Genomic DNA, 12,926 nt, shown 5'->3' with positions numbered 1-12,926 from the left:
AGAAAGGGGGTTCTCTGCAGCAACTCCAAACTAAAGGAATCAGAAAAGACCCCATCATGTCTTTGTTTGCAGGTCTACTTAGGAGCAAAGTGTCATCTGCCTTACAATTGGCCAATTGTGTGACACAGGGGCACTCTGACATGAGTCTATTAATTTGCTAATTTTATAGATTACAGATGCAGATGGAAATAGAGGCTCCTTGCTGTCAGCTACCAAACCAAAACCTCAAATCTACCAAAAATCTGCATTTAATACACTTCATGTATTCGGAGTTATGCAAAAACAAACACTGCAGGGAATGCTGCATAACAAAGTACAGAAATCACTTCCCTTCTCTCAGCCTTTCACCACCAGTATGAAGGATACTCCCGGAATCCTCCCTAACTCCATCTAGCACTGTGTTTTAGAAACTGACTATAAATTAGTGAAGGATCATTAGATTGTATATGAAAGCCTCAAAGCAGAACACACTCTCTTCCAAGAAACTTGGATAAACCAGGTTACCCCACTTGTGGGAAAAGATCAGAGGCAGCATTCCAAGCCAAACTGTATCCAGCTTTATTAAAGATACTTTCCATAAACAATCATGGTATTTCAGGCAGGACATGGGCAGACAATCATTAACAGTATACAACAACTTTCAAACTCCCTTCTTTGATGGACTACCAAAAATCAGAAAGCCACTATAAAACCCAATGAAGTCTTCATCTGATGCTCTGAACAGGGAAAGTTTAGAGTGAGGGTTGACATTTCACATTTAGCATGTTGTTTAACAACTTTTCACGAGCCGACCCTGACTTTCAGGAAGTGAAATGAAAATGGCAGAATAATCTTCAGATAAGAAGATTCACAATCTAGAAATGGAATCACTGCTCTTTTGACAGGTGCCATCTCAGTGGCATCGCTGGCAAGTCCAGATTGCCTGACACACTGGTAACCAATGACTGGGGGTCAGGTCCCAACAGATGTCTGGGCTTAAGGGAGTTAAGTCTATGCTGAAAGACGGAAAGGGAGAAGAGGACATAAAAATGAATTTGTTTTTCCATACCACAAGGCTTTTGTGTGCCAAGGTGGCCATGTGTGTCAAAGTCAGGGAATCTCTCCTCCTGGGAGCCAAGAGGAAGTCTCTCAAAACTAGAAGGGAAAGGCGTTTCCCCACATCAATCCAGCTTTGGAGACATTCTATTAGTGACATATGCCCCTTCCCCCAAAACAACAATGAAGTGTTCTGTGTGCTAACAACATAGCTTAAAAAAAAAAAAAAAAAAGTAAAACAAAATTCTGCATTTTTATAAAACTTGATAAAAAATAGTATTTCAAACTGTACAGTCACCAGAAGTACACAGTTATCAAAAATGCACACACTTCACTTGGCATCTCCAGCACCTTCGGCTTTCTGTGCCTAAAAGAAAACAGACAAATTAGTGCAATGTGTAGATTTTGAAACTATCTTTGTTTACATTCCACCTACAGCATCATTTTGCTCCCAGGCCAAAGTTAAGGTTTCAGGTACTGAGACTGAGTATTTATTCTGAGAATGACTTACTAAATAACTTTGCTAAGTCACCTCTCCTTTGGGCCTTATTGTAAAACTGGGGAAGGAGGAATACCAGAATTAGAGACCCGAGGCTACTCCTAGCTTGAAAACCTTACATAGTATAAAACATAGTGCCCTTCAGCTGACAGTAGAGACTGCAAGAATCCAGGATTTAAGTTAACAGGAAAGCCACAAGCAGACTCTGGACCAAACAGTACATCTGGAGTGATAAAATAAAAGGGTAATTAAATCTCTGAAATCAGCAACTAAAAAGAGTGAAACAGCAGTTGTACCTGGTCTGTTTTGGCATCTCCATTTTCTGCAGGGTTATTCCCTTCCTTGCCAGCATCAGCTTTTCCCTTTTTCCCTTTGGGTACCTTCTCTCCCTTCTGAAAAAGGGGAAAAAATAGAGCTGTTTCTCCCCATTTCCTATTGCCAGGGTATGGTCTGCAAAGTTCTGCACAAGGTAGGATTGTTTACTGAAGACAAAACACACACAAACCCTCACCTGTTGACAAGAACAACTGATCAAAACTAGGTTAAATTATCTGTAACTTGCAATAATCTTTAGTACTTAAAATTTCCTAAGTGTAAGTAACAGAATAAATCAGCTTAAACCCTAGAATATTTAATATTTAAATGGAGATTTTCCTACAAACTAATGACAGAGTTCTTGATCAGGAAACCAACGGTATGAATCCCTAGGATGAGGCAAGCTACTGACAGTTTATTACCTCCATTAATGGAGGCACCATTACGCTAAGTTAAGGCACTAAGGACCGTCCTCATTCTGTGAAAGTGATCAATTCCAATGTTAGCACTTACCTTTGCAGGGGCCTTTTTAGGCTTGGGCTCTGGCTTTGGAGGAGCAGGTTTCTTTTTTAGGCAGGAAGAGAGGAAAAAATAAACATCAGTACAATGGACCGAAGAAAAACACCCAAGACCGACCAACCAAAAGTACCAAGGGTACAACCAAAGTACCAAGGGTAGAGAAGTTTCTCCTCCTCCTCAAGTTTTTGTGGCTGGCTTTCTTTTAGAATGTTGGATCTCCAGAAGCCCACTCAAATGTCCCACTTTGGCAACAGCCATCAGAATTTCAGAACCAGCAAACCCCAAAGGGGCAAGAGTCCCAAGAGGCGATCATTCAAAACCAGGAACTAACCATAATTCATGGGAAGCAAAGGTTTTTTTTTTTTTGACATTTAATCTCAGAGACAAATACGAAAATTCAAAGCATACACTTACAGCAGACAACCTCGCGGATCTTCTCTGTGGCTATTAAAGATAACGAGAAAGTTAGAAATAGGACAGGTAAATCGCTTTGAAGTTTTGGTATCAATTTTCTCTGGATTACAGGAGTGTAAATTCAGGATACAGGTTACGGTTAATCACCGAGTCCAGTGGCCTCTGCTACTCAAGGCTTTGACCCTTAAAGAGAGAATGACTTACTTCGTCCTTCACCTTGGCTTTATCTCCTTTAGCATCCCCTTCAGCCTATAAGAAACAAGAACACAAAACTGCAACTTTTGAGGTGGTTCTTAGTTATTTCCTGAACTTCAGAGTCCTAACAAAGAAGTCTAAAGCAGTCGTCCACACAACTTTTCTGGGATGTAAACAAACGAGTGAGCCCTACGTTCGTATTAAGACCGAAGAGCGCGCAGGAGCCGACCCCGGGAATCGAGGGCTGAGCCGGAACGCGGCCGGGAAGGGCAGCCGAACCCGCACCACAGCGCCAGGCAGAAGCAACAGCTGCAGATGGCGCAAACAAACCCCCTCCGGAGGCGGAGCCCAGCGCCGTTGCCATGGCAGCCGTCGAGGGCGGGAGAGGGAGGCGCGCGCAGCCCGGGTAACTCGTGGGCGGCGGCAGCGCGCGTCTCGTGCGCCGGGAACGTGGGCGAGGGGCCGGGCCACACAGCACAAGCCCCGCCCCGAGGAGAGACCCCGCCCCCTCACGGCGGCAGTTTTTTGGCGGCAGCAAGTTCCCCCGCCCGCCAACCTCGAGCGCCGCCTTCCCGCCCTTTCGGGTTTGAATTGCCCGCCCGCAGGGAGGGGAGGGAAGGGGCCCTGGCGATGGGGGAGGGGGCACGGGCGGGGGCGCCGAGCCCGAGGGGAGCGGGATAAACAGCCGCCAACATGGCTCCTCCCGCCGCGGCCGCCGCTCCTCCAATATGGCCTCTGGCGCCCGCGGGCAGCCGAGCTGCTGCTCAGGGTTAGCCCTGAGCCGCCCGGCACCGCCTCGAGCCCCCGCGCGGGGCGGCAGCGCTGGCTCCTGTCTGGCGCCGATTCTCGCGCCCTGCGCCAGGGAGGCGGTGGCGGCGGTGGTGGCAGTGGCGGCCCGGCGCCTGGGGCCCTCGCGCCACGTACCTTTCTCTTGGGCATGGTGGCGACGGCGGCGGGACGTAGGCGCTGAGCGCGGGATGCTGCGGCGCGTGGGCTTTGGTCGGTCCAGGGGTCGCTCTCGCCTCTTCTTCTTCACACTGCTCGGGCTCCGGGGGGTTTATAAAGTTTTTATAGCGCTGGGAGCCCCGGACCGGTTAGAACCGGATTTCACCTCCCGCCGCCGTTCATTGGCCCAGCTGGGGTCACGTGGGCGGGGTTTAAACTCACCTCCTCTGGAGGGAGTGAGGAGGGGGGTGTGTGGGGGGGAGTGCGCGCGAGGCGGCGGCGCGCCGAGGGGGTGGGGGGCGCAGTCGGGGAGGCGAGCGTGGAAGGCAGTGAATGAGGAGGGGTGCGCAAGTCGGCGGGCTCTGGGTTCCGGCTCCCGCCAAGAGCTGGCTTTTGCAAACTAGCAAGTTCCTTCCACCTTATGCAACCCAGCAACCCACTTCTCCAAGCCGTGCGACACTCAGGGCACATTTCAGCGGCTTTCCTTCCTGCTCCCGCTGGGGGCCCCAGAAGAGGGGTTTGCGAGGCCTGGCTGCACTGCCTTGCTCCACTGGAGACAGGAGGAAGCGCGCGGCTGGAGGCACAGGCTGCAGTTCCCAGGGGCCAGGCTGACGCCGAAGTGGAAAAAAGGCGGGGAAGCCAGCTTGGCGCAGCCGGACGTGCATCCTTCCGAGCTGCCACTTCAGGAAAGCCTTTCGTGCACCTCACCTGAAAAAGCGTCCACTCGAGGTGGGATAGGGGTTTCATGGGGAGACTTTCCATGCGGAGGTGCCTTTTGGGTGCTGCGGGGCAGGTAGGAGCTGTCCTTTCAGCACCCGTTGCGCAGCCGCCTCCCCAAATGCTATCGAAGCCCCCACCCCCTGACGCCTGTCGGGTGGTTCCCTTAAGGTCCCTGTATTCTCAAACCTCCAGACTCCGCCACAGAATGGTGGAGAGCGGCCGCCGAGGTCTACCGGCACTCCCCTCCCCCTACACTCTACCCATCTCGGAGACATCTAGCCCAGCTGTCCCCACCCGACGCGGCCACCAAGCCTGGGCACTGCAGTCGCAGCTGGCGAAATCCCTCCTTCCACACTGTCAAGCTGGCTGCCTTTCACTTGCGCGAGGAAAAGGACGATGGAGGAAAGCGCCCGGGGATTAGGAAACAAGTAGAGGAACAGGTGGTGTGATGGCAAAAGGGCTTTTCCAGTGCCCCCTAGTCCAAAGCCAGTCTTGGGAGCTAGCCAGGCGCACCTGAGGGAGGGTAGGCAATTGCAGCAGCAAAACAAGGTGTTCTTCCGTTGCAGTTAGCAAACAAGTTTTACATCTAAGAATCTTTAAAAATTCTATTTGAGACCCAGAACACAAGAATACGATAGATGTCCTCAAATGGGGGGTTGGCTCACAGGCGGAAGAGCACTTAAATTGGTCCCATCTGATTTCTTGAGGCAAGGGTTGAACCTGCCTTATACAAATCATACCTGTTCAAAGCAACCACGAGTCCAACTATTTCGCAGCTCGTGTTTCTGGGCTACGACGACTTCTCTGCCTCTTCTTTCCACCCCTACATCACCTCCTGGGGCAGCTTCTCCCTACTCCACCCTGTGTACCTTTCCCAGAATAGAAAACCTCAGGCCAAAGAGAGATGCCAGCCCCATTAATCACCTCTACTGTACCCCAATATTACGGAAAGTCAGACCCAGGAGACAGGACTCAACAGCCATGCTCATAAGGCAGATGCTGTTGGCTGCCTCCAGCCCCTCATTCCCACCTTAATTATAGGACTCTGCATTATAGCCACATAATTCATGCCTCTCTAATTATGGCTCTCAACAGCCCCATTGTAAAGCTGGAAAATGTACAGCACCTCCTCTCCAGGAACCCTATGCCAGGGATAGGTAGTGGGGAGTGCCGGGTGTGAATCGGGGTTTGCCAAAGGGTGCATTGATTGGCTTCTCAATCGTAGTATTTGGCATTTATGCTTGATTCTGGGAGCATGGACAATAGCCAAGCGGTCTCGTGCCGCCAGGTATCTGAGCACAGAAAGGGGAAGAGGGAGCTGGGGTATAGGAAAGTCAGGGGTTTCCTGTGTGCTCCTATTACTGCTTGCAAGATTCCACCTCTCCCCTAGTGGGAGCTGCTAAGGAAACAACTTGCAGAAAGTAAAATGGGAAGCCTGGCATGGTGGCTTATGCCTGTAATCCCAGCACTTTGGGAGGCTGAGGCAGGCAGATCACCTGAGGTCAGGAGTTCGAGACCAGCCAGGAAAGGGCGAGACTCCATCTCAAAAAAAAAAAGAAAGAAAGAAAAGAAAAATGCAAATGCACTTTACTAAAGAGAGTAGCATTTGGTTGGTGTTGCTGGCTGGTACTTGTCAGTCTGGGGCACCTGAAACAGAGTTGCTAGGGCAGACAGCTTTTCAAAGGCACTAATTCTCTCAGCGGCTCTGCAGCAAGGCCTGGCAGAGGGAGGTAAGGGAAAGGACACAGCTTTGACCCTCACAAACAGAGAGGACCTAGAACAAGCTTTGCCATGCTAAGAATAAATCATCTCAGGGCCTACTTAGGGAGCCAGGTCAAAAAGCTGAGAGAAACCTCGAAGACTGAAGTGGGAATCAGTTTTGAGATGGTGAGGGTGGGGAGCAGAGTCAGCTAGAAGTGCTTGGTTCTGCTCAGCCCTGTTGTGTTACAGGGGAGAAGGCCTGTGCTGGATTTGATTCACCAGGGCCTACAGGCCCTTCTGTTACCCTGTACCATGGAGGGGAGTGGAGCCTGGCCCCATGCCCTGCAAGAGGAGGAGAAAAGCTTGTGTGGGCTGAGTCGACAATAGGTAATTGGATTGTAATCACCCGCCTGGCTTCCGCACACCATTGGGGGCGCTAGGTCTTTCAGTGAGCAATCAGCACTTCGTGGTGGGAGAGGGTAGAGATTCAATAGCAAATCCCAGGTGGAGAGCCAAGGGGGAGGAGCAGCAGATGGGCAAATTTTCTTTCTGTCTTTCCCGCCCCTTTTTTCCTTACCCAAATAACTGGCTTCCTATTAGTTACTTACTAGCAGATCCAAGGTACACCCAAATCTTTTGGGGAAGTTGGGTGGAAGGCTAAAAATGGATGGGTAAAGAGCTAGGGTTTTGGGGAGAACTCTTCCCTGAAATTCTATGTTGAAGGATGTGCTGGTGGAAAAAGAAAGTGCATCTAGGAGACAGGCAGCTGAGTTGTGGCCTTTTGCTCTCCAAACCCTTTTGGTGACCAGAACTGGGTTTAGTGTACTCGTGGGAGACTTTTACCGTCAATCTTCCCCAGGAGCCACTGTTCCAGGCAGCCCAAAGGTATCTATGGCCAGCAGACCTGGCCTGGAGGGCTCCCCAGCCAAGCAAAGGGAACACAATTCATTATCAGGAAAGGAGGTGCCTTTCACCAAGAAAAGGAAGGGGAGTGGGGCCCTGGAGGCAGAGGGCAGGGCAGAGTGGCAGGTGGCCAGCCTCACTCAGGCTGATGCAGTGCCCAGACGTGCCAGACAGTCAGCTCGCTTGAGTTCCAAGGCCTGCAGGAAGCCTTGGACTCGCTCTTCTCGTCTGGCCGAGAGTTTGTGCAAGCGTGTCCTTTGGAGCTGGGCGTCCCCACTGGCTTGAAGGCCCTCTTGCCGCAGCTGCTCTGTCACTGTAGCCTGGTCCCTCTCTAGCTGCTGCCTCTTCCGCTCCTCTGCATACATGTCTCGGGCCTTCTGCAAGAGAAAAGTGGGAATTGGGTAGGGAGATCATTTATAGATGTGGGTGAAACTGGGATGGAGAAGGTAGGGGGTAGGGCACCAGGTGGGCCAAGTGGCCTGGAACAGTGGAAAGTACCAGATTTGAAAAGGCTTGGGAGTAGGTATCCAGTGGGTGGTGCTCATGTTGTACAGGCAGGGCAGTGGCAATTCTGGGTCCATCTTGGTTTGCTTTGTGTGGAAGCATCTGTATTTCTTAAAGTTTTTCTCATGCACTTGGAAGGGAACTAAGCAAACGTGGGTCTGACTTCTGATTTCTCCATCAACTGGTTTTGTGGCTTTGGGCAAATCCTGTCCTAACCTCATTTCTTCATCTGTAAAGTGGGGGTTGTGCCTACCTTGAAGAGTGGTTTTAAGGATTAGAGATAACATATGCAAAATCCTCTCTAGCATGTTAGCAGGCTCTTAGAAACAGCAATTTTACAAGTTGTTATTGTCTGTTCTCTGCGGCAAGAAAGGTCCTATTCTTGTCTGGGGCATATCTATTGGGTCACTTCCTTTGATCTCCTCAGGTTTTCCTCTGTGGATACCATCCTCCCAACTCCCTAGGCTATTTTTCAGAGCTCCAGACTTGCCTCCTGTATGAAGACCAGCCTGATCCTTCCAGTCCTCCTAAGAACATTCTGAGAAACAGGTTCAACTCTCTTAAGCCACTTATTGCATTCTGCATAGTAGAATAAGTGTTAGTGTCCATAGTCCACTCTTTCTGTTAGAAAATAAGCCCTTGGGGCCGGGCACAGTGGCTCACGCCTGTAATCCCAGCACTTTGGGAGGCCGAGGTGGGTGGATCGCGAGGTCAAGAGATCGAGACCATCCTGGTCAACATGGTGAAACCCCGTCTCTACTAAAAATACAAAAAATCAGCTGGGCATGGTGGCGCGTGCCTGTAATCCCAGCTACTCAGGAGGCTGAGGCAGGAGAATTGCCTGAACCCAGGAGGCGGAGGTTGCGGTGAGCCGAGATCGCGCCATTGCACTCCAGCCTGGGTAACAAGAGCGAAACTCCGTCTCAAAAAAAAAAAGGAAAATAAGCCCTTGGAGGTTTGAGAGCCTCCAGGCCTCTTGGAACCAGCTCTGACACCAGGTGGTGATCATACTCCCTGGCAGCACTCATCACCCTAAGTGCTAGAGAGCAGGGACGGGGCTTCTTCCTCTCTAGTACTTGGGGTGCCCTATACCTGTGAAACACTCAACTTACTGACCACATGAGAGCAGTGAGGATACTCCTGACACAGGAGAGGAGAAAATCCTTTTGGAGCAGAATCAAGGCTTTTCTATGCCTCGCTCATCCTCTCTGTTCCTGCCAGTCTAACTGACCTGCAAAGCCTTTGCACCAGAGCTCCTCCTGCCAAACCTATTCCATGTGTGAGGAACTCCATTTACCTATGGTATCCTATACCCTGATGACCCTTCCCACATTCTACCTTGTATTTTGGTAAACCTGTATACATGTTTTTGTCCTAATCAGCCGTAAGCACCTTGACCGCTCTGTCTTCATGATTTAAAGAATATCTTACATGTGCACAAGCACTTCATCTGTTGCCTCACTTGACCCTCACAATGAAGCTGTGAGGGAGGTACTTTCTGCTGGAGACAGACATGGAGCAGGGAAGTGATTTGCTGTCTCTCAGCAATAAAGATTTACTGCATGAATAAGGATGACGAATGAGAATTCTGGACTATTTCCCCCCCTCCACTCTTGAATAATCCCGGGCCTTCATGGGTACTTCTCTTCTGCTATTATAATAAATTACATGTGGAGCTATGAAGACTTCGGGCTTGAGCACTTGCTGCTAAAGCTCTCCATCCTGCTGGAAGGGCCTCTTCCTGGCCTTGGTCAGGAGACTCCCCGGGTGCTACATACAGGACTTTTTTTTAGGATATGGAGACGTGCAGGACACAGTCCCATCAATCCAGGTGCTTACAAGCTGATCATAAAGCCATGCACACAGAGCACCACGATACAAAATAGAATGTGGTAAGGGTCATGGAAGCTCAGAGGAGAAAGCAAGTGTGGCTGAAGGTCATGGAGCAGTGACCTTCATGAACAGACAGAATTTGAGGGCTCTTTAACCAATAAGGAGGATTCAAACAGGTGAGGTGTATGGGGGGTGGGGAGGATATTCCAGCAGTGGGAGTAATGGACAAAAATGCAGGAAACTGAAGAGCCTGTTGAGGCCAGAGTAAGTCCACCTGGAGCACTGGGGTTTGAGAAGTTCCTAAGGCCCCCCTCACCTCTCTAAGGACATTTCTTACTCTGCAAAACAGGGACAAGAGTACCTACCTCACTGGGTTGTTTGAGGAAAAATGAGATAATGAATTTCCAGCCTACTGCTTGGCTATTAACTGAGAGCTGTTCTATCACCACCACTTGTGGACTGGGCTAAGCAGGCCAAGTTCTAGCAGGACAGAAAGGATGGGGGACACTCAGTAACAGAGGGAGGAGATACAGAGCTAGATACGGAGCTAGCTAAAGACACTTCATGAGGCGCAGGCTTCTTCCACATGGGGTCAGAGTGAGTGCCAGCATTGGGGGCTGTAGCTCAGGTAGAGCCTGGCCCCAGTCTGCCAAGAATTAGCAGTTCATTTTTAGGATGGCAGAGTTGGGAGGGTACCTGCTTATCATTTTATAGAAAATTACAGCGAGGCTGAGATCAGACTGAAGTTCCCTTGGCTTTTCCACTAAGGTAACTTCCTGAGAGGACAATGTGACGTGTTATCTTGTGTCTGTGTATAAGCTGTACCTTCTAGGGGTGTAAAAGCCGGTGACCTGTATCTGGACACCTGTCTATCCAGCCTCCACATGGTCTGAATCTACCTTTTCAATCTCAGAGGTGTTTTCAGTTCTTCTCAAGTGCTTACCCTTGGGAAATCTAAGCTAACAGAAGTCCCAGAGGTCAACTTTTATCTCCCCGACCATTTGTCTACTCTCCTTGTATAATGACCAATCAGGGGTAAGTGTTGAGGGCATTAATTCTTTCCTTAGAGACCTTTTTTTTGGGGGGGCGATGGCTGTCTCACTCTGTCACCCAGGCTGGAGTGCAATGGCATGACCTTGGCTCACTGCAACCTCCACCTCCTGGGTTCAAGTGATTCTCCTGCCTCAGCCTCCCAAGTAGCTGGAATTACAGGCACGTGCCACCACCCCCGCCTAATTTTTGTATTTTTAGTAGAGATGAGGTTTCACCATCTTGGCCAGGTTGGTCTTGAACTCCTGACATCAGGTGATCCACCCACCTCAGCCTCCCAAAGTGCTGGGATTACAGGCATGAACCACCATGCCTGGCTTCCTTAAGAGACTTTTTGTACATGCCTTATCCAATCTTGGTGCCAGGGCTCCAAGAAGCTCACTTTGAGAAATGTGGTTCCAACCTATGAATATAAATTCTTCCTGGGCATTATGCCTCTCTGCTCTTATTCTTTCCTTGGTAGAATCAGAGAACAAGATGCAAAGTCCCTCCAGTACTTAAATCCAAAAGTCCTCTACCACTCTGCTGGCGCCTGGAAAGAGGCTGCAGGTCCTTGCCTTCAAAACATTTATTAGCCAATGAAAAGTTCTTCCCCAAGCTGCAACCAGCCAGTCCAGGTCGGCAGCATGAGGAATGCACTTCTGAGGGCTGCCCTCAGGCAGACAGAGTACCTCCTACCAGAAATATGTTCTGAAGCATCCTCAGAGTCTCCTCGCCTGGGGAGTTGTACTAGGGACAGGATGCGCAGGGTGCTTTTCCAGAGACAGGAGTCTGATGAAAGGCCCAGAGACACACATGTGGGGAACAATATTGGCCACCATTCTCAGGAAATAAACTCTGTTCCAGGCACTGCACTCAGCACTTGACATGTGTTAGCTTACTGAACCCCTATCACAAACCTGCAAGGTAGGTATTACTGTAATTGCTACTTCTCTCATTTTACAGGTGAGGAAAATGATACTCTGAGGGGTTAAGTAACTGTACAGTCACATAGCTATATAGGCAGTGCCAAGATTCAGTCATGAATGTCTGAGACAGTAACTCAAGCTTTTAGGCTAAGGTGGGAGGACTGCTTGAGCCCAGCTGCTTGAGACCAGCCTCGGCATCATGGTGAGATCCCATTTCCACAGAAATAAATAAATAAATAAATAACTCAAGCTTTTAACTTATCCTGAGGAGAAGACAGTGACGACCTGAAAAGCACAAGAAATATAATGTTTGATCCAGCCTGTTTAAATTGTGACAAATGTACTATAGGAAGCTTCATGGGAATATTGGTCTTTTACCTCACTAATGTCATCCTTGGAGATGAAGTGGAAAAACACTTTTTACTCATCTCCATCAATGACCTCTCATGGGCCTACTATCCATCCCACTTATGATTGAGGATCAGCTGCTCTGCACTGCTACACACCCCTTCCCTAGCCTGATTGCCTATTTGTCCCTGACTCCTGGCTGACAAGTCCTCCTGCATCACAGTCAAGATCTCCCTTTGCCAGCTTCTAAGACTGGCTAGGTGACCATCTGCAGACGGTCATGGTCCATTCAGATATCGAGGTCTGGCTCCTAACAACTTGTAGCTAAGTCCCCACTTCCCTTAGGATCCACCAGCTGCCTTCCTCCCACTAAGCGACTCTAGGTCCAGAAGCCCCCTGCCCTGGCTTCCCGAAAAGAACAGGGACATATTGGGCAGGGCCTAGAGACAGAGCAGCTCAAATTTTGATAATGGGAATTTGGGTGATGGGGCAAGAGCACAGACATAGAGGTAGGAAACTGAAGGGCATGGAACAAGGAACTGTGAAGAGTCCAGTTTGGCCATGATACAGGGTCTATAAAAGGAAGACATGAGAAAAGCCTGGAAAGACCTCTCTGGTCTGAGAACAGACTGGTGAGGATGCCGTTAGTCTGGATTCTCCCCTTACTGCATCTGCTAAGGTGATATAATTTCTAGAAACAGAGCTTTGAAGACTCCAGGGTAGAGAAAGCCTGGCCAGGACCTCCAGGGGCTCCTGCTGGAGAAGGCTTCAAAATAATCAATATCTCTATTATAACTTTGGTTTCCTTGCTTTAAAAATGGAGGCAATAATAATAGAATCTGCCTTAAAGCGGTTCATATAATTTAATGAAAGGATGCCTGACATATGATAAGAGCTCAATAAGTTTGCAAATATAGGCCAGGTGTACTGGCTCATGCCCGTAATCCTAGCACTTTAGGAGGCAGGAGGATTACCTGAAGTCAGGAGTTCAAGACCAGCCTGGCCAATATGGCAAAACCCTGTCTCTACTAAAAATA

The 12,926-nt window shown here is 49.5% G+C and overlaps 1 protein-coding gene across 1 annotated transcript in view; it reads right to left on the bottom strand.

Moving 5' to 3' along the window:
• Window positions 1-534: 534 nt before the first annotated feature.
• DHDDS (dehydrodolichyl diphosphate synthase subunit) overlaps window positions 535-12,926 on the bottom strand; it is a 40,890-nt gene continuing 28,498 nt past the window's right edge. The window contains 5 exon segments of the mRNA XM_037740690.1: window positions 535-1,402; window positions 1,831-1,926; window positions 2,363-2,413; window positions 2,783-3,031; window positions 3,902-7,623. Of these exon segments, the coding sequence (XP_037596618.1) occupies window positions 7,387-7,623 (237 nt within the window). The 3' untranslated portion in view covers window positions 535-1,402; window positions 1,831-1,926; window positions 2,363-2,413; window positions 2,783-3,031; window positions 3,902-7,386.

This window comes from Cebus imitator, unplaced genomic scaffold (assembly GCF_001604975.1).
Source record: "Cebus imitator isolate Cc_AM_T3 unplaced genomic scaffold, Cebus_imitator-1.0 Scaffold87, whole genome shotgun sequence".
NCBI lineage: Eukaryota > Metazoa > Chordata > Mammalia > Primates > Cebidae > Cebus > Cebus imitator.
This window is presented reverse-complemented; position numbering and strand designations above follow the sequence as displayed.